At 40.3% G+C, this 22927-nt stretch overlaps 1 protein-coding gene across 1 annotated transcript; it reads left to right on the top strand.

The window, feature by feature from the left end:
- Positions 1–3067: 3067 nt before the first annotated feature.
- Positions 3068–12421, top strand: igfn1.3 (immunoglobulin like and fibronectin type III domain containing 1, tandem duplicate 3). Its single transcript, XM_034082532.1, has 23 exons — positions 3068–3119; positions 3255–3377; positions 5058–5191; positions 5340–5439; positions 5535–5576; positions 5662–5707; positions 5794–5977; positions 6083–6196; positions 6307–6469; positions 6577–6849; positions 6945–7343; positions 7440–7564; positions 7655–7796; positions 7923–8216; positions 9152–9448; positions 9544–9723; positions 9846–9974; positions 10063–10371; positions 10468–10553; positions 10672–10864; positions 11188–11484; positions 11999–12325; positions 12417–12421. The coding sequence occupies exons 1-23, from the start codon at positions 3068–3070 to the stop codon at positions 12419–12421; spliced, it is 4014 nt and encodes a 1337-aa protein (XP_033938423.1).
- Positions 12422–22927: the final 10506 nt, after the last annotated feature.

Raw genomic sequence — 22927 nt, 5'->3', positions numbered from 1 at the left:
TTGTGAAGTGGAATTCTTTAATTATGCATGTTACTTTGAGAAAACTGTAAAAAATTAACAGAAAATAAATGTACGTGAAAAAAATGACGATTAAATAATGTATATATATGTATATATATATATATATATAATATATATACATATATATGATGATGATGAACCTTGGCATATTTGTGGCCATGGGCCTTGACATGGCAATATCAAAATGCATACCACTTGTTCACCTCCATGAAACTTTATGTGAATAATTTATGTTCAGTCTTCTTGTATTACCTCTCTGGGCATATTTTATTTGGAACGTCAGACATTCGTCCCAAGTTTAGAGTTACTGAAGAAGAGTCAACAGTTGCACCCTGGGCTAAAACATGCCTGAACAGTGCAGGATGACACCTCTTGATTTCAAAGTGTGGTGTTCATTACAATTTTAAATATACTACTACGTAACTTTTTTACTGTTCTATTCTGGTCAAATTATCCATTACAAATAGTTGAGGCTGATCGGTATTAGAATCGGTTCGGCCTGTTTTGTTTTTGTGCTTTTCGTCTGATGTGTCCGAAACAGTGTCAAGACTTCTCCCCAAGAAATTATGACCCACTATTCTGATATTTCTAAACATTTTAAATAACATATCCAACATTTCTAACACAAACTAATGCAAGGAGCTATAACATTTAAATTGCATTGACACTTACCCTTTGGTTAATTGTTGTGATGAAGAACTGGCGGTCTACATGTGCAATCAGGCTGATGGAGAGGCAGCTCAACCCATGGCACTTCTATGTCACTTCTCATGAGACGTCCCTATTTAAAAAGAGCAGCCAAAAGCCCCCTGCTGAAGTTTTGAGGGAGGGATTAGAAAGCTTCACCCCTGCATTTCCTCTAGGGCCCCCTTTCCAGGAACCTATAGCACCTTAGGGCCAACGTGCATAGGAGTAAACCTATACCCGGGGGCCACAGTGGGTTAGGTTGCTCTCAGTGTCTGTAGAAGACTTTATTGCCTACGAGCCCACACTCAAAAATCAGCTGGAAGGTGGCCGGCAACAGATGGCAGAGCACAGCAGTTCACTTGAAAAAAGTAAGTACATTTACCAGGTACTGGAAAATGCCCTAATATCGTTGGATATTTCATGAAAATGTTGCTCTATACATTTGTTAATCTTGCACATTTGCCAATTTATGCTAATAAGTATATTTGATATGCTAATCGGACACTAGTATGCATATATCTGTATCATGAACCGTAACTATAATTGGTAATTAGATAACACTATTTAAATGCAAAGCAAAATGTGTGTTGAATGCTGACAGCATTTTAATTGACTTCAGTGATGCTAAATATAGGAACCAACATGATGAGCTATATTAATGTTATTTATATTTCATTTTCTTGATGGCCATTATTTACTAAGCTTGATGATGGATAATACAACAGGCAAATGTTAGAGAAATATCACAATTAGACTAGCAGTAACTGAGAGTCAAACTATATAAACATACATATGTGTTTGTAATCTACATTTGGTCTTGTATTTTCTCCTGAAACAATCAATGGGTTACTGGCTGCACATTGCCAGGCTTTGTGAGATATTTTATAAAAAAAAAATCCCAAATAACAAAAAGTACAAGTTTATGATCAGCCATTAAATGCAGCTAAATGCAGAGATTGAGGACATGGATGTGACAGGTTAGTCATAAATCAGTTTCCACGCTTGTCACAGCTGTTTTTTCTCGCAGACAAAAATAGTTTCCCAGCAGCGAACCAAGTGCAACAAACTGCTCAATATGCAAAAGACGTCATCAAGTGACAACTCTTTTTTTGTATTAGTTTCAATTGTTAAAGTGGCTATAAATATGATTCAAGAACAAAAGACTGATGTCATTACTATAATGAGATTTAAAGATGTATTAATATATACGAATACAATATGTAAATAAGGGATATTCATCATCTGATCTGATTAAAATCCTTCCTCCCAAGTAAAATCTTCGATTGTAGGAAATTAAGAGTACATTTAAATTAAACTTAAACTTTAAATTAAACTTCTTGTCAGTCCAAACAATATGATGCTATTTTGTATGACATCATATTGCTATGCTGATGTTAAGGTATATTCAATACTAAATCTTGGCTATGAAGTCTGTCACATGACTAATACGATACTTTTGGGGAAATTATTTCTGAATTGATTAAAATGATTAAGGTGATAATAGATAATCAAAAGGAAAATGTTAAATTGACAGAACAACATGATGATTTATTGACAAATAAGGTGTCAGTTTTTAATCATGGAAGATATTTTTGATTATGTCATTTAAGTAATTCCCTTAAATAAATGTGATAAAGAAAGCATCATCTAATACCAAGATGATTATGACTAATATTACATTTGCAGTCAGCCACTTGCATCAATTACTTAGTCATGATGGATGAGGTATGTGAGCTACAGTACTGCCTGCAAAATTAAGCAAGCCCCTTGCAGGAATCTACAAACAGAACGTTAAGTCTGTTTTGATCACGGGAATCCTTTCATTAATAGCACAGATAAAGTTACCAACTCAGGTATCCGCACACCATAAAAGATATAGATCTCACGAAAAGTTTAACACTGATGTAGCACTATCAAGCACACGCCTTCACATCATCTGGCCCTAACCTTTTGTTTAATTAGATGGATAAATAAATTATTTCTCACCACATCTTTACTGTCTCTCAGAGGAAAGGCTTTCATTTAAATGCATCAGCATCTTGTTGTAAAAGCCAGCATACTGCCTTAAGCAACTAGTTAAACAATGATAAGTGATACCCATTACAGATTCAGAACATCTGGATGAGATTGAATGCATGGGAGACAGATGGGGAATTGGATGTGGTCAAGCCGTACTAACAGATTCAGACTACATTGAAACTCTAGGAAGTGTCAGCAATGACATGGAGACCCTGTTATACAACCCAAGAAACCATCAAAGTGAAGACCAGATATAAAGCAAATGAAAAAGTGTTAGAAGAATATCGTTTTAAAAGCAAATTGTTTTTGCATCGACAGAGAAGCTGTTGTGAAATTCAAGATGTTTAAAATACGTAGATCTAAGGAGGAGGAGCCGACGGCTCCAGGGCAGGGTAAGTAATAATCGAATGCAAATAACTGCCAAACAACAAAGTATGTGAACATTTATTTTTAAAACATGATATGAACTTCAATCAAAGCTGTACTCACAATCTCTTAATTCTTTGTAAATAATCCTTTTATGACAGTGAGAATAAAAGTGAAGTCAATGGTGCCTGGAGTTATGATCACCCAGCATGTGGAAGAACTACCTGAGGGCATGACCAACCCAGATTTCACCCGGAAACCCATTGCCCTAACTATTCAAGAAGGTAAGGTTCTGTGTACCTAGATGCATCAACTGTGTTTGTGTTCCTGTTACTCACTGATAGTCATGATCCACACAGCTCATAAGATGGTGGAACAGTGTCCGATATGCATATGCAGTGTTAGATTGCATATGGTGCTGCTAAAGCCTTGCAAACGATCACTTCCTCTGCTCATGTCACAGAAAACCGAAGATAATGTTGCTGCTAATCGTTGGCGTTTAGCAAGCAGTTACTCCTAATTCTCTTTAATATACACTCAACAAAAATATAAACGCACCACTTTTGTTTTTGCTCCCATTTTTCATGAGATGAACTCAAAGATCTAAAACATTTTTTATATACACAAAATAACCATTTCTCTCAAATATTGTTCACAAATCTGAAAAAATCTGTGATAGTGATAGGGGGGTCCGAAAACCAGGCAGTATCTGGTGTGAGGGGTAGGGGTAGGGTTAGGGGTAGGGTTAGGGTAATGTTGTGAATCGAGTGGCCCATGGTGGTGGTGGGGTTATGGTATGGGCAGGCGTATGTAATGGACGACGAACACAGGCCACTCGATTCACAACATTACCCTAACCCTACCCCTACCCCTAACCCTATCCCTCACACCAGATACTGCCTGGTTTTCGGACCCCTCCAGACCCCCCCAATAAAGCAAAACTGCACGTTTCAGAGTGGCCTTTTATTGTGGCCCGCCTAAGGCACACCTGTGCAATAATCATGCTGTCTAATCAGCATCTTGATATGCCACACCTGTGAGGTGGGATGGATTATCTCGGCAAAGGAGAAGTGCTCACTCTCACAGATTTTTTCAGATTTTTGAACAATATTTGAGAGAAATGGTTATTTTGTGTATTTAGAAAATGTTTTAGATCTTTGAGTTCATCTCATAAAAAATGGGAGCAAAAACATGTTGCGTTTATATTTTTGTTCAGTGTAGTTCAGGGAGGTGATATAGGATTACGAGTGGTCCCTTGAGACGTACAGTATGTCAAGACGCTTGCTATCGCCAGGTGTGAACTGACATACTTAGAGTTGTGAGTGTCTGATTTGTTAAAGGGGCCCCTTTATGCTTTTTGGGGGTTTTCCATTCCATGTAGTGTGTTATATACAGTAGGTTTGTGTGCATATAAATGGTCTGCAAAGGCTGAATTCCCAAAGTTCCTTCCAGAGGGAGTTTCTCTCCCACTCAAAAATGAAGGGCTTTTTGAATATTAAAGCATGTGATTATGTCACAGTAGAGGCATAAAATAAAAATATGGAACCTGAAAACAAGCATAATAGGGTAGGGCTGCTCAATTAATCGTATTTTAATCGCAATTACGATTATGGCTTGCAACGATTACAAAAACAACATAATCGAAATAAAACAATGATTTTTTTATTATTATTATTACTTTTTTTTTTTTTTTTGGTTTTTCAGTTGAATTATACTTAAAGTTCAGGGTAATCAACTGTTAAACACATACTGTTCACATTTTTTCTCCAATAAATTGATGTTTTCAAAGTAAATGGATAATCGTTTTTAATAATCGTGATATAAATTATTGACCCAAATAATCGAGATTATGATTTTTGCCATAATCGAGCAGCCCTATAATAGGGCCCCTTTAATACCAGATCTGAACTGTGTACTGTATAAAATTGTAACATATTGCTAATTTCTTGTTGCCATCTCTATAGGAAAATTGGCATTCTTCAGAGCAATTGTTGTGGGCACCCCAACACCAACTGTGACATGGATGAGAAATAATGGGGAAATTACTGAAGAAAGGTACAAAGTCGTGGACGAAGGAGCTGGTGAATATCAACTGCAGGTGAGATCCCTGAGCATGTCATGAACATGTTAGTGATATAACTTACAAGTGAAAGGAAGACTAGCAGAGCAATGAATACATTGGAATGATGAATAAGCTGCCCTTATACTTTATGTGAAAATACTGATCATCATTTATTGATTGTTAGATGCCCGGTGTATCGTCGGACCTAGCTGACACCTACAAGTGTTGTGCCAGAAATGAATATGGAACAGCGTTTGTTACGGTTACGCTCAATGTTATTGAGGGTCAGTTATTTTGTTGCTCTTTTTCCATTATATATTGCATCAAATCAAATTTTAACGATAAATTACATTCGTTTCACTTTACTTTTCCATTATAGTTGGCTTTAAGAAGGCCAGAGCCATGCAAGAATCAAGGACAGGTACTGTACACATCTTACATTTAATCTGTAATAATGCAGAGTTACTTGTTATAATAAAGTATTCATGGTTCTGGTTTTGTTGTAGCTGTGAGAGAGACACCTGAAGACTTCAAAAAGGCCTTAAAAAATAAGTAAGGAGTATATTTAAGAATGAGAAAAAAAAAAGTTCTTTCCTAGCCACATGTAATTGTAATAATATTTGTCTATCTCTTTGTAGGGTTAACATGGCCGCAAAAGAAGACAAAAAACCTGAAATCGATGACAAGTTTTGGGAACTTTTGTTGAGTGCAGAAAAGAAAGATTATGAGTCCATCTGTGCTTCGTATGGTATCACTGATTTCCGTGGGATGTTAAAGAAACTAAGTGAAAAGAAGATGGAACGGGAGGAAGAGCAATCAAAGGTATGTTTCAGCTTCATCCACATTGAAATATAATCCTTTGTAACCTTACATGCTGGAGTACAAACTCTAAAACCTTTTGGATTATTTTCCTCCTAATAACAACAGGTGGTTGAAAGGCTATGTAACCTAAAGCCCATCGAACTGAAGCCGGGTGGTGGCGCAGAGTTTGAACTTGAAATGTCTCTTAAAGACCCTACCAGCAAAATCTTTTTATTCAAGGTGAGATGCTTACTCTTTTTATCAATGGTTAACATATTTAAAAGCACCAAATGTCATATTGCGTATTCTAAAACAGGGCACATTTCCTAAATGTTTATGACGGCTTACAGGATGGAGTTATGGTACCTTTTGATCTCGAAACAGAGATTAAGCATGGACTGAAGCAAGTGGGAAAGAAGTTTGTGTTTAGCATCAATGGTGTTGACCAAGACGATGCAGGACTATACCAAGTGGAAGTGGATGGTATTAAGATTTTCTCGACTGAGTTCAAACGTAAGATGTTACACCAAATGTACTACATTTATAGTAAACAATTGTAACAAAAAAAAAAAATGCCATGAGTTGTGATTATACTAATAATTATTTAATTTTTCATCTAGCTCCCCCTGTGGACTTCTTGGTTAAGTTACAAGACGTGAAAGCAGAGGAAAGAGAGGATGCTATGTTTCAGTGTGTCGTATCTCAACCAATGAAAAGGATCAGTTGGTTGGGAAAGACAGTCGCACTGGAGCAGGGGGAAAAATATGACATCCTTGTTTCAGAGGACATGCTAATTCACTCATTGGTGGTAAAGGACTGCCTGGTAGTGGAACAAGGAATTTATGCTGCTGTGACTGCACTTAAATCCTGCAGTGCATGGCTTATAGTGGAAGGTACTTTTTTACATATTCTATCTATTTATAACACGAAAATGACCAAATATTGAAAATAAAGCATTAATTGCCTGGTACTCTGTGTTTTGTATTAGCTGACAAGGATCCAGCCACAAAAGGGAAGAAGAAAGTTCGCAAAACAACCAGAGCAGGTGGTGGTGGAGCAGATATTTTGAAGATTGCAGAGGAGCAACAGGCTAAGCTAATGCAAGACAGAGAGGAGCTTATTGCAAGGGCGAGGGCAGAAGCAGCAGCAGCAGCTGAAGCAGCCGCAAGAGCTGCAGCGGAGAAAGCCGAGGCATTGAATGCAGGAGAAGCAACCACTGATGAGGTGGAAGAGATTAAGGAAGAGGTCGAAAAGGTGGAAAAAATAGCTGAGCCCAAAAAGGAAGGAGAGGCTCCTGCTGAACTTGAAGAAGAGGAAGAAGTGGAGCCCACTGAAGAGAGAAGAAAGAGAGTGAGAACAGGTCCACTTGTCCCTGACACAGTTATTGGTAAGCATTTGAACATAGTTATTCTATTCCAAGAACTGCTTTGATGTTTATAGACATTTCTGTTCTCGGTTAACAATAAGACTTATTTCCATTTAGATCCAGGAGTATATTTCACTGCCGGAATGTCCGATGTAACAGCAATCATTGGTACGGATGCAGAACTGGTCTGCAAGCTCAGCAGTGAGGACTGTGAAGCATTCTGGTACAAAGATGGGAAAGAGGTGAGAAAGAGTTGATAAAGGAATAGCTTTCACTATAACCCTCGTATTTAAGCTTGTTTACATATGTGTGTGTCTGTGTTTGGATTTCAGATTACAGCTTCAGATGATATCTGTATTGTTAAAGATGGGAATTTCCGCAAACTAATGATCAAAAACTGCAAAGAAGATGATGCTGGAAAGTACCGCTGTGAAGCAGATGGGCGTAAAACAGAAGCTTCGCTATGTGTTGACGGTACGGTAATCAGAATTAATTGGAGGTACTCCAAATAAAGCAGCCATTGTGAGAACTAGTAAAACAATAATATTTGCTTAGCTCAGCAATTACAATTTCAGTTAAAATAGGTGTTTCTTCTTCTAGATCCTCCAAGAATTAACCCTGATGACCTTACTGAATTTATGAAACCTGTCGTAATCAAAACTGGGAAAGAAGCTTCTTTCAAGCTGTCCTTTGTTGGCCGTGAACCCATGAAGATCCAGTGGTACAACGAGGGAGAAGAACTGTTTGAAGAAGCCCATACCAGAATCGAGAGTTCTTCAACAAATAGCCGCCTGGTGCTTACCAAGTGCCAACGGAAAATCACAGGAGAAATTAAGATTAAGATTAAAAATGAATGTGGAATGACTGAGGCGATCACGCAGCTTGTTGTTCTAGGTAAGGTTTCTCTGATGCATGTTGAGAGCTGAATCTTCATCACTTGTCTGATGGTTGTTAAAGGCCCCATGTCATGGCCATTTCTACTGATCATAATTCCATTGTTGAGGTCTACTAGAATAGATTTACAATGTTCAATGTTCCAAACTCACATTGGTTTCTCATACAGCATCTCTGTATAGTATGTGTATTCACTCTCTATCCTGCACACCTTGTTGGAGCTCCTGCCCCCCCCCCCCTCCCTATGAGACCACTGTGCTCTGATTGGTCAGTTCGCCCACATGTTCTGATTAGTCAACCAGCGTTACAGCTGGACATCAGTGTTTATGTGTTAGCAACCAGAAAATGACACCAGTAAGGACAAACAGATGAGAATGCTGCGTGGGGTCTGGGTGCCGTGTTGGTGGGACGTTGCGGGGCTCGCTGCTCCGCCCTTTGAGGCTCGAGGAGCGGACAGTGTGAGCTGGATTACTGGTGTAGTTTCCTGGTTGCTGCATGGGGTCTGCGAGACAGCGAGACACCACAGAGCTCAGCCTGAGCACACACACACACACACTCACAGCCTGAGCTCCGTGTGTGTGTACGGAGCTCCGTGCAGCACCGCGGCTGAGAAAAGATAAGGCTGAGTGAGTGTGTGTGTGTGCGGAGCTCCGCAGCGTTACGTCAGTATGCCCCGGAAGAAACAAATGGAAAAAGAAAAATCTCCAACGAGGCGTTCTGGGGCAGCACAGACAGGTCTTTTCTGTGTTAGAGTTTTACTCGCTGCAGGGTGTACTTTGAGGGTTTGTGACTCTGCAGACCGTTTACATGCAGAAAAAGCTACATAACACACGAGGGGACGGGTAATAACCGGAAAAGCATGACATGGGACCTTTAACGTAATATCAGACGTGGATATGAGTGTTTTTGTGTTTTATTATTTGATCTCACTACAGACAGACCAACACCACCCATGGGCCCTGTGGATATCATTGAAAGTAATGCAACTTGTATTGATATCAAATGGAAGAATCCCAGAGATGACGGAGGTTCTCCTATCACCGACTACATCCTGGAGCGCCAGCAAATTGGCCGTAACAGCAGGAAGAAGTTAGGCAAGATTGGACCAGAGGCTAAATACAGAGATACTGATGTGGATCATGGCAGAAAGTACTGCTACCACATCAGGGCAGAGACTGATCAAGGCACCAGTGACCTGATGGAGACTGATGACATCCAGGCAGGGACAAAGGGTAAATCTTCTTACATGCAGACCAAAATGTATTTACAGTGTCCTGAAAACAGTAGCCGATACAAAGGTATCTTTTAAATGTCTTCATTCTTTTAGCTTACCCTGGACCTCCTTCAATACCTAAAATTGAAAGTGCTTTCAAAGACTGTATCAATCTTGCTTGGTATGCACCTACCAATACCGGAGGAACCGACATTTTGGGATACAACATTGAGAAACGCAAGAAGGGCAGTAATCTGTGGGGCTTTGTCCACCCAGCCGATCAGCCCATCAGAGGTAAGGCTTGTTAGAAATGTAATGCATTTATTTGTTTGTATACCCATGTTGTGCGAATGTGAAACAGTAGATTGTTATTTTCTACATTATAGTCTTATCCATACTTTTTGTCAAACCAACAGGGAAAACGTATGCATGTAAGGATGTTGTAGAAGGCCTCGAGTATGAGTTCCGTATATCAGCTATCAACATTTCTGGTGCTGGAGAGGCAAGTGCGCCTTCTGAATTTGTGTTTGCAAGAGATCCAAAGGGTGAGTAATATGTCGATAAAAACTCAATTGTTATTTTCTCAAAGGCTAATTGCTCAATGTTTTAATGCCTTAATGTTTACACTTTCAGAGCCTCCTGGTCAGGTCATTGACCTGAAGGTAACAGACTCCACATACACCACCTTATCACTGGGCTGGACCAAACCCACGGAAGAGGAAGGGGTCCAAGATGAGGCCAAAGGATACTTTGTGGAGCTCAGACCAGCAGAAAACCCAGAATGGAGTCGTTGTAACTCCAGTCCTATCATTGTTACATCCTTTACTATTATCGGTCTGAAGTCTATGGCCATGTACTGGGTGAGAGTTGTAGCCACCAATGAGGGTGGAGATGGTGAGCCTCAAGAGTTAGACAACTACATCATTGCAATGCCTCCTCCAGGTGAGTCAGTGGAAATTGTGCACATATTGAAGTAAAACAATTTGATTCTATTTCTCTCCATGTAATCACTATTCCAACATTTCACATTTTTCACAGTGAGACCACAATTCACCGACAAAAAAAGTAAGAACTTCATTGTAATGAAAGCCGGAAATTCTGCTCGAGTCAACTACAACTTTGTGGTACAGTATATTCTATTAATTCCAAAGAGTATAAAAACATTCAAATTTGACCCTTGCCTTCTGCTCTTCAAAAAAGTGAAACCCTGTATCTAAGCTATGTATCTGCTGTTGTTCGCAGGCCTCTCCAGTACCGACTATCAAATGGCTAAAGGACGGCCTTCCTGTCGGCAAGAATGTGACAGTGAGCAACACAGACAATTCATCGCAGTTAATGATCCCCTCATCAGAGCGGCAGGACACTGGGATCTACACAATCATTGTGAAGAACATGGTTGGTCAGGAGACCTCAAGTGTTGAGATAAGAGTCACAGGTACAATAAAAAGAAAGTTAAACTACTGGCAATAAATAAGAGTAAAATGAGCACCTACGGTTTACAGATTTGCAATGTGATGTGCATTGTTTTTTTGAAAGACCTTTCCTAGAGTTGCTGTTTTTTGGAGGAAGTTTAACAAATATTTCCAGAATTTAAAGTGTAGGCCTATTAAAGTAATGTTAGGGTGCAGTTTACATTTTTAAATCAAGCTTCCTAAAAGAAAGGCATTGATCTTTTGTATTCACTTTGCACTAAAAGGGTGCATAGGGTAACAATAATAAAAATACATAATAATAATAATCCTTCCTACCTGTTTCTAGATGACCCCAAGCCCCCGGGCCCCGTGGAGCTGGAAGAGAACGTGTTGGGAACAGTGACAGTCTGCTGGGATCCCTCTCTAGATGAGAAGAAAGACGACAGGCTGCACTACATGATCACCAAGCGGGATTCTGTGAAGTGTACTTGGCAAACTGTGGCAGACCATCTCTTCAATAACAAGTACACCATCATCAACATCATGCCAGGAACGCAGTACAAGTTCCGGGTCTATACCAAGAATGACATGGGTCTTTCCGAACCCTCTGAGTCACCATTCTGGGAAGTGAAGAAAACAAAAGGTAGGTTTCACCAAAAGTGATGAAGAATTTGGTGTAGAACTGTAAATAATAGTTCCTTAATCAATTAGGTAATCAACCGGAAATCAAAGGGCAACAATTTTGATAACTGCTTAATCATTTCAGCCAATCATAAAACAAATTGCGAAACATTTGCTGCTTTAGCTTTTCGAATTTAAGGATTTTCAGGTTTTTCTTGCCATTTCTAAATCAAACATATTTGGGTTTGTCATTCAGATAAAATAAGATGTCCCTTTAGTCTGTCAAAACTTGTTTGGAAAAATTGACATTTTACAATACAAAAAATATTAGCATAGACTAATCATTCAATTGATCAACTGCAAAATAATTAAGATTAGTACAATTTAAAAGTAATTGCTATGAAAAATGTTCTGCGAAATACACTAAATGGAAATTAATCAAAAAAGAGACTAAATAGAATTTAACATTGGAAGGTGTTTTCATCATTTGGCATTACACCGTGTAACTGTTCTTTCCTTCTCTTTTTTTCTTCCAGAAACATTTTCTTTAAACCTTCCTGAATCTAAAACGTGTAGCTTCGACACGCCTCCCTCATTCTCTGTCCCACTTAAAAAGCACAACAGTCCAGAGAGCTACGAGTGCTACATGACTTGTGCAGTGACAGGGAACCCCCGACCCCATGTAACCTGGTACAGAAATAACATTAGCCTGAACACCAACACTAACTACTTCATATCCAACACATGCGGGGTCTGCTCCATGGTGATACTCAAAGTTGGGCCCAATGACGATGGGGAATACATGGTCACTGCAGAAAACTCAGTGGGCAGAGTGGACTGTTCAACCAAACTTGTTGTTGAAGGTAAAACACATTCAAATGTATGTGTTGCATTTAAATTATTATTCTCAGGCTATATGGTTTAATAATTCCCTACTCTCCTTCTTTTTTTCAGTTTAGAGTGATGCAGTGGGCTTGATCTTCGGAAGACGCCCGTTTTATTTGAATAATAGAATTACCAGTAAAGGATTTGCCTATTTTTAAAACCTTTTTGTGAATGAATATATTAATGTGTTTAAATTAACCCTGGAGAAGAAATTAAAAACAAAGAAGGACATCTAAAAGCATGGATTCATACTAGATCTTCTTGTTTTTGCGTGTGAATTTTACCTGATTTACTTACTGGATGCAAAGAGAACTCTGACAAGAGACATCCGAGATTCAACAGTAATGATATGCTTATCTTGCATCCAAACATGTTTATTCATTGACCTATTTTTCGCTGAGCTGCAATTGGAGTTTGTTTTCTTTGCTAAGACAGAAACTAAGCTGGCTTCTCTGAAGTAAAAACATCTTGGAAAATTGACAGTATGACAGAATTGGCTTTGACTGAGTTTTTGAATGTCTGTTTGATGAATTAATCGTATTTCCAAAATGTAAATAAATGCATCCTGTTTAGCAGAAACGGTCTTACTTGCCTGTTTTTAGCCTAATTTGTATCATAATTTTTTACTTGCTATATACCAAGACTAAAAGTCTACACGCACTCAGTGTCTCTGCGAGGCTGTACAGTATAGGCACTGCCGTGTTTTAAGCTAAATGCTAACGTCATCATACTAACACTCAAAATGACCATGTTAATATCATGTTCATTTGCAGATGTGAATACAAAATTAATGACTAATGAAGCTTACCGCAAGTTCAATAAGGAAGACCTAACACGAGTCACTTACACGTCACTCGATGGCTCCCTTCCCCCCTCATTAAATATGAGGGCGTCACCCCTCAGCAGCCAATAGCTGCACATGCTAAATTCCTTAAATGCCTGCTCTTCCTCCCTGTCAGTTGTCATTTGAAGATGACCGCAAACAGTAGCAGTACTACAATACTCCTCCTCGTGAGAAAAAGAAAAAAGCACAAGAAAAACTAGCTCAAGATGTCCAACTCGGACAATTCAGATCACGAACCTGGTATGGAATTATTCGAGCCCGGTTCGGCTCCCCACAGCGGCCTATCACCAGAGGCAGACTTCCTCATCGCCCGGCTCCTGCAGCAGGGCATCCCCACAGCCCCAGGCCTCACTCTCTTGCAGCTCCGAGAGCTTCTCGGATCAGGTCTCCAGCACAGCTCCCCAGTCCGGGGCAGCAGCTCCAGTCAGCTCCCCAGAGAGCAGGGCGAGGACGCGGAGGTAAAAAAAAGAAAGAAGTCGAGCCCTCCAGGATCCCGTCCACCTCCAAAATCCACCCCTTCCCAGGCTCGCCAGTCCGGGAGCGTCACTAACACACCCCTCATGGAGAGTAGCGTGGCCGGCTCCCTGCAATCCCTGGCTAGCTCCATGACAGCTATCGATGCTCGCCTCCAGGCCCTGGAAGACTCCGTCACAGGAGCTTCGACTTCCGTGGCACTCAGGTCAGGTACTAGTGTTAACGAAAATGTTTGCACTCACCCACACAGGGTCGGGTTGTAACGGAATAGATGTAACGGCGTTACGTAATCAGAAATACTAAAAATCATGTATATTCAGCGGGCGTTACATTTGAAAAACGAGTAATCTGAGTCAGTTACTTTCGTAAACCTGAAGTGAATACTTATTGGAACTATTGGTTGAGAAGTTTCCTCACAAAATGTAATATTCATTACCAGCAGAACCGTGTGCACACTGCACAGCGCTGCAGCGTGTCTGTGAGGCCCCGCCCCCGCACGCAGATGAGAGAGAGAGAGAGAGAGAGAGAGTTCTCTTTCAAAATATATTGAAAGGTAGAAACGGAGATGGTTAGATAAAACGTGGAAGATAACGTTTATGTAGCATTTATTTATTGTCGAAATGATGACATTTATAACGGGATCAAATCAAAGTGAATGGCCTGCTGAATGTATAGGGCAAGTGACTGAAACAAAGTTATTACATCGTTTCAGATAATAAATAATAATGATAATTCATTCTATTTAGGGGCGCCTTTCAAAGCACCCAAGGACACCTTACAATGCATAACATATTCCAAGGAAAGGTTTTAAGACGGTACAAGAATGCAGTATGGGTGAGTTTTACGTGTGGTGCAGATGAGAGCTGTCCAGAATGACACTAAGATGTTGTGTTGTGCTCTTGATAAAACAGTAAAATACATGTCTCCCGTTCACCAAAACATACCCATCTGTTATGGAAAGAAAGTATTCCAAAGAAAAAAGAAGAAGAAGAAGAAGAAGAAGAAGAAGAAGAAGAAGAAGAAGAAGAAGAAGAAGAAGAAGAAGAAGAAGAAGAAGAAGAAGAAGAAGAAGAAGAAGAAGAAGAAGAAGGAAAGAAAAGAAAAAAGAAGAGGAAAGAGAAGAAAGGAACTTGGAAGTATTCTAAAAGTAATCTGCCAAAAATCTGGCCCACCCTATATTTTTACAGGCCCACCCTAAAGTACATTTCTGCCTACGCTACTGTTTTTTTTTTGCGAGCAACGTGACCAACAACCAATCACATGAATCTCTTGCCCCCGAGATACAAAGCAATAGCAATGTTAAAAAAATCCGCCACAGTGACTTTAATAGCAAGAAACTTACATTCAGCCGCTAAAGAACCCAACATAGTTTCCCAGCTCATCGACAAAGAACTTCTCAAAGGATATATAATCGGCCCTTTTAGCTCCTCCCCCTTCTCAGTGTTCCGTTCAAATTCCATCGGAATAAGCCACACGTAAATAAAAGGCTGATTTTCGATCTGTCCGCTCCCCGCTCCGGCCATTCGGCAGCGTCAATAGCATCATCCCTCCAGATCAGTTCTCCCTTCACCATGCCTCAGTGGATAATGCAATAAAGATGATCAAGTTCACAGGGCACGGAGCTCGGCTCTCCAAAGCGGACATTACCGATGCCTTCAAAATCATCCTCATTCATCCGTCTCAGTGGAATTCGTTCGGTATTAAGTGGGAGTCCAAACTCTATTTTCACCATTCGCAAAAGCAGCCCCTGCATCTTCAATTCCTTCTCGGAAGCGCTCTGCTGGATCCTGCTGAACATCGTCAGAATCCCCTCCGTCCTTCACCTACCGGACGACTCCTCCCCATAGACCCGCCACAGGACAGCTCAGGGACCTCACTGGCCAAGCTTAAACACTGCTTCAGGAGTTAGGTGTCCCTCTCTCCGAAGAGAAAATGTTAGGTCCCGACACACGCTTAGAGTTCTTAGGCATCATCCTCGACTCCATAGACATGAAGGCGTCTCTCCCCTCCGACAAATTGCAGCGCATCCGGGACATCACCAAGTCATACTGCGAGCAACAAGTTATCACAAAACAACAGTTGCTCTCCCTTCCCGGACACCTCAACTTCGCCATGCACGTCATCCCCCAGGGGCGCTCGTTCATTTCCCGCCTCCTGGGTGCAGCATCAGCGGTCGACAAACTCCATGACTGCGTTTTCTTAGACGAAGGCTGCCGCTCAGACCTACGTTTCTGGTCCCTCCTGCTCGCCCACTGGAACGGAGTTACTTTCTTTTACGATGACCTCGTGCGTTCCTCTGACTCAATGAGGGTCTTCAGGGATGCCGCCCCATCCGTGGGTTTTGGGGGTTTCTTCCAGGGAGAGTGGTTCGCAGGGTCATGGCCCCTGTCAATTTCTACCTCAAGCAAGTTCTCATTAAATCCGGCCTATCACCTATATCCAACCTGATCTCACCAGAATGCGTGACTCCACCACGACTCCTTAACACCACAATGCGTGGTGGAGTGACGAACTTTGTTACATTTGCGTGTCGGCACCACGCAAACAACCCCAATGTAAAGTGAATGAGGCTCCTTTGTCGTGGTGCACATACGCATTTCTACAACGTGCATTGTGTGTAATGCAACTGTTAATTTGATTAAATTAGTTTGTTTTTAAGGAAGGCCAGAGCTTCAGCTGTGTCAAATAGATTGTTCCCTTCAGTTAACGTTATTTAAAAGATAATGATCATGTCCCCTGTATTGTATTACGAGCGTCCATTCCCATTGGATAACGGAGAATTTTACACCCGGAAGTAAGTAGCCTATTCTCCTTACTGTCGATTGGTTTTACAGTGATATCTGCACTACTCATCGACTAAAAAACACCAAATTGTCCTTGTTAATTACACAACATTGATTGGTTTGAATTGTGTACAATGCTTTTGTATTTTCCCCCTTCGATTCGGAGAAACAAATATATTTTCGGAGTTTTTGGACGGCAGAAGACACTACACTACCCAGAATCCTCAGCTATCGTTTGGGACTACACCATGTGCTTAGCTTGACAAACCCCGTGATCAGTCCTCAACCTCTGTGATTGGATGCGCGACGTTTACACAGAGCGTCCAAAAGGACTTTGAAATGGAATGAAACCCATCGACGGCACACTATTCAAAACAGGAATCGAACGTGTCCTACCCCCCTCCCCCCCTTAGGTCACAGGCTCCTCCAACAGTGCTACGCAATAAAACAGATGCACAGAAAAAATAGTGAAATAGTGCAATAAGAGTCTATATACAAGTGATTGGAATATGATATATTAGATAAATAATTTCTAAGTAGCAGCCAGATGAATGTTATTTCTAAATGCAGGTGTTTAATAGTCTTCTGGCCTGTGGGATGAAGCTGTCTCTGTGTCTGGTGGTTTTAGTCCGAATGCTGTGGTACCGCCTGCCAGACTGCAGCAGACAGAACCGTTTGTGGCTGGGGTGATGGTGGTCTTTTATAATCCTGAGGGCTTTCTTTAAGGTTAACCTGGTATTTTTAATCCACTACATTTATTTTAGTTACTTTACAGATTTGGATTAATGATGTGAAATATAAACAACCCTTAAATCAGACTTTAGTTACACCTGAATGAAATTCAGTGAAGGTGATTGTCAAGTGCCAACAATCAGGCGAGATATTTGATAGTTGGTTGCTTGAGAAGACTAAATATTTATCTGCAGATCCGTTTAAAGCATATTCATTACTCGTTATTCTCTAATAGTTCATTAAAGACTGTATATAATTGCTATTTTGCACATCCCTTTCAAGATTTCAAGATTTTCTAAGGTTTATTGACATATCATATACACAACAATGTAGTTATGCAATGAATGAACAACTTGGGTCACAGGTTCATCAACAGTGCATTACAAGACATCTATCAATGTGTATATACTTACTTCCACCATTACACTGTCGTATTCTGCACATTTCTTTAAATAAAGCCTTATTAGTTAGCACATCCTCCTATCAGGCACTAAACTGTTTTACTCTAGATATCATTTGAGTATCTTCTTGATATTTTCTATTCTATATTTATATAATTGACCTTCTACTTTTCCCACTATGTACTCTTAATATTTGAATGTTTTCATAAAATATAACGCATTCAAAAGTGCGTTACAAAAATGAAAGACATTAAGAAAAAGGCATTTTAAACAGTCATTAAAAAGCAACACAATCTTCCTGCATTGCAATTACTCTAAACGTGCAATAACGTGCTTTAACCAGTAGGTGGTTTGGGTTAAAAGGCTGTCAAATTTACAGTGTTAACAAAATAAAATATACTGCTGTTTCTGGTTTAGTTTACGACGAATATTATTTTGTTATTGTTTTGATATTTGTAACACAAAAGCGATGGAAAAAACCCATAGCAACCAAAAAAAGATGGTCTTAACATGACCCAGTCGTCTAGTAGTTAATAAAAAACAATAATATCAAAACAAAATATTACTACTAACTTTATTGTGAAATTAAAACAGAACGGTAAAAGAATAGTTTCCGGTGTATTCTGATGCCCGATCTCTGTAGATAAATAAAGAACTAAGACAGATGTGTAATATTTAATGCAGCCAAACCATTTATTACAATGCATTCATGTGATGACTATCAAAGAGTAAAGCAAGCACTGCTGAATAAAGTATGATTTTCTCTTTTACGAAACGTTTTTTTTCATATGGAATGCAGTTGGAGGTCAACCAATCAAAGAACTTGAGGACTGATCACGGGGTTCATGGTGTAGTCCCAAACGATAGCTGAGGATTCTGGGTAGTGTAGTGTCTTCTGCCGTCCAAAAACTCCGTCCAAAAACTCCGAAAAAATATTTGTTTCTCCGAATCGAAGGGGGAAAATACAAAAGCATTGCACACAATTCAAACCAATCAATGTTGTGTAATTAACAAGGACAATTTGGTGTTTTTTAGTCGATGAGTAGTGCAGATATCACTGTAAAATCAATCGACAGTAAGGAGAATAGGCTACTTACTTCCGGGTGTAAAATTCTCCGTTATCCAATGGGAATGGACGCTCGTAATACAAGACATGATCATTATCTTTTAAATAACGTTAACTAAAGGGAACAATCTATTTGACACAGCTGAAGCTCTGGCCTTCCTTAAAAACAAACTAATTTAATAAAATTAACAGTTGCATTACACACAATGCACGTTGTAGAAATGCGTGTGTGCACCACGACAATGGAGCCTCATTCACTTTACATTGGGGTTGTTTGCGTGGTGCCGACACGCAAATGTAACAAAGTTCGTCACTCCACCACGCATTGTGGTGTTAAGGAGTCGTGGTGGAGTCACGCATTCTGGTGAGATCAGGTTGCCTATATCATACCCGGGACATTCCTTCAGGATAGGTGCAGCCACCTCTGCTGCTAATCAAGGTCTCTCTACCTCATCCCTACAACAACTAGGACAGTGGTCCTCCTCCGCCTTCACAACCTATAATTCGCCCGGACATCAGCGCCGTACTGGCTTCCCAAAGATCTCTCAGACCCTAACTATGGTATCTATGCATATAACTGGTGGTGGCTCATAAACACATTCACAAGTATACATGTCTCACTAAGGTACCTGATATTCAAACTGCATTCCTGTCCTAATTCCGCGGGCCCCGCCCACAGGGAATAATGTCTCGTCTCACGCTGCAACTACATGTAACGGGCTTCATCTCCGGCACACAGGTATTTCATTCCCAGGCCTTGCTCAAACGTATCAGTGTAAAATGTATTTCCTGCAGTCAGGCGTGGACTCGGGCCACCGTACATCCCCGTGGCAGTTACAAAACAATGAAAATAAAGAAAGAGTAAAGAAGGAAAAGAAAGAGATATCCTGTGAAGTCAGGCATGGACTCAGGCCACCGTACACTCCGGTGTCAGTTACAAAACAAAGGAAAAAGAAGAAAGAGAAAAGAGTAAAGAAAAAAAAATATATATATATAGCCTGCGAAGTCAGGCGTGGCGGAAGGCCACCGTACACTTCGGTGTCGTAGCTTCGGGCTACCGTACACTTCGGTGTCAGTTACAAAACAAAGGAGAAAGAGAAAAGAGTAAAGAAAAAAAGATATATATATGTATATATAGCCTGCGAAGTCAGGCGTGGCGGAAGGCCACCGTACACTTCGGTGTCGTAGCTGCGGGCTACCGTACACTTCGGTGTCGTGGACGTTGGGCCACCGTTACAAAACGAAACCGCTCGCTCCTCGGCGTAGTCAAGCCCTGCTGGCCAGGCATGCGACCCGCAGGTCGTTTTCAGGTAAGACCGGCACTGATTTCGGCAGTCAGAGTCTCAGCATAACCCGTAAGCTCCGGCAGTGATTCCGGCACTATGTCGCTCATATGTGTTAATCTATTATCTTTCCTTCCCAGATCACCAGTCACCCCACAAGGTAAGCAACTCAGTTCATCTCAGTATTTCATACTTCACTGGTTTTGGGGATTTGATCGGAGCGGTGCTTTCCCTCCTGAATGATTATCCTGCAAACCGGGGCCTAATCGCCAAACACCATTACATTCTCCTGTTGTATTATCATGGCAATCATTTTATTCATATGACGTGTAAACAAGTCTCTCCGGTTTGAAATGAAGCTTAGCGCAAGTTCAATAAGGAAGACCTAACACGAGTCACTTACACGTCACTCGATGGCTCCCTTCCCCCCTCATTAAATATGAGGGCGTCACCCTTCAGCAGCCAATAGCTGCACATGCTAAATTCCTTAAATGCCTGCTCTTCCTCCCTGTCAGTTGTCATTTGCAGATGACCGCAACCCGCCTCCACCCCTCTCGCCTCCAGTCTCCTCCAGGACAAAGCTAAACCTTCCTTCTTCAGACCGGTCTCACCTACTCAGCACCACCACCAGTGTCTAGACCCCAGGGATTTCATCGGAGCGGTGCTTTCCCTCCTGAATGATTATCCTGCAAACCGGGGCCTAATCGCCAAACACCATTACATTCTCCTGTTGTATTATCATGGCAATCATTTTATTCATATGACGTGTAAACAATAAATATGTAATTCTTACATCACGTCTCTCCGGTTTGAAATAATGGCACTCGATGAAAAATGACAGTCTGCGCATAATTTGAATTCAATCTATTGCTGACACATTTCACAAAGACATTAGGATTCATCCTCAGGGCACCATGAATGTACTTTATGCTAATGTTGTGGGAATATATATAAATTGTTAAAAAGACATTGCATTACAAATACTGCCTTGTGCCAACGGTTGGGAGAAGCACCAAAATGCCATCACCTTATAATGTAATCCTTTTCGAAAAATTGTCATAACGTTTAAAGCAAATCATTTTGAGTTTACAAGAACGGGAGGAGACAGAAGGACAATCTGTCACCGGTGTCAAGGTATAAGAACAAAAATGTCAACATCATGATGGCAATCTATTAAAAAAGCCAGATGAAATACTTGAATATACTGTAGTGCCATGGATAGAACTAAACATCTAGTGCGGGTATCAAAAAAATGCACACAAAAAACCCTGGCTAGAATATCAAACTTAAACATTTCGATTAATAGGCTCAGGACCTGGCATTGTCTCTCGCTGCATTTACTGTTGCAATTCAAACATTCATCATTTAGTAGCACTAAATGCTCCCCTAAATGACATCACAAGTATAAAGTCAACCAGTACCATCATTTTACACAGTAATAAGACATTTGAGATGTTCTGATTGACACATGTATCAAGTATTTTAACCATGAAAAATGGTTGGCTTTACTAAGCCAATATTTGACTCTGTATGTTGCGTGTTGCAAATACATTCAGTTTACCATGTACAGTAGCCCTGGCATAATGTGAGGCATTTATTGTCCCTTTCCATTATGTAACTTCACAAGCACTGGTTCCACTTGGCCAACTGTCCCATGGCTTTAAATGTTCTTTTACTGTGAGCTCTTGTTTGCAACACTTTAAAAGCGTATTGCACTTCTATTATGGAAAGTCATAAATGACAAAAATGTCATGGGCATGCCAAAGTGCAACCATGCAGACAACTGTGCATCTTTCTGCGTTAAGTCGTAGGGCACACTAATATCGTCAGTGGCCACATGGCATCCTGGTATTTAAGACATAACTCTCCACTGGGAGTTTATTGTAGTAGGCTTTGACATTTAAAAGCCTTTTACTACATACCACTAATATTTTGCAGATCCTTGTTGTGATACACCTAGGAAAACATTGCACATAGTGGCTGTTGCCATGGAGTAAACATTTGGTTTCCTTTAATCCAACACATTTAAGACATCTTAAAACAATGAATACTGAACACACTTTTTCACCAATTAGCCAGAAAGATTTTTAGCAATTTTAGTGTAGTTTCAATACTATAATAAATAAGGTTGATGCAGTTTACTTTGCTATACAGTTTAAGTGAAACAAAAGTTGCCAACAGAGGTATGGGGTTATCTTTGTCCAAGTTGTATAGTGTTGTGTGATGTCGGTTTGTTTTGTCATTGTGTTGCAGGGAAGAATTCAAAGCTTCTGACTGCAGTGACCTTGCTCAGTAAATGCCTTCAAGAACATCAAGCGTCTCATATAAGCTTCCCATGCCTGAGAAACAGTCATGGTTCCGGGGCCACGCATCACCCACTTTTATTGCACTGGTTGTAATATCAACTCACAAAATCGTGCTCAAACTGAGCATAGCTCTGTTATTACTAAGGCAAGGCAAGTTTGCAAGGCACATTTACTTATATAGCACTTTTCAACACAAGGCAATTCTAAGAACACTACGACCGGTTGTGGTCGTCGTGGCAGCAACACAGACTCCATGAGGAATCCAAATGAATTATCACTTGTAAGGTTAAATCCTCAAGATGGTTTGTGTTTACAACAGAAACACACTGCATGTTGAATGATTGGAAAGTATGTTTTCCAGACATTTATATTTCTTTAATTACCCACAAATAAAACGAAAACAACTGAGTTTGAAGGTCATTTTTATAAGGATACAGCTTGGAACAAGCAATCCCACATTTCTTTGTTTTTGTGTAAGTAAATAACTGACTAAAGGTGGTTTTTAATCATAGAAACACTTCCCTGCTGCTGTAGCTGTGACTTTTACTCAGAATTAAATCAATGCAGATGACGGCTACGCCGAGCTCAAGAGATGTTGCAACAATGAACATAAATCTTATTACCTGTGAAGCTGAACAGTAAAACAACATAAACCAATAAAGATAGCCCGTGGCAGTGAAGTAATGATAAA

Source organism: Pseudochaenichthys georgianus, chromosome 5 (genome assembly GCF_902827115.2).
Source record: "Pseudochaenichthys georgianus chromosome 5, fPseGeo1.2, whole genome shotgun sequence".
Taxonomy (NCBI): Eukaryota; Metazoa; Chordata; class Actinopteri; order Perciformes; family Channichthyidae; genus Pseudochaenichthys; species Pseudochaenichthys georgianus.
The sequence above is the reverse complement of the archived record's forward strand: the minus strand, read 5'-3'. Positions and strand labels throughout refer to the sequence as shown.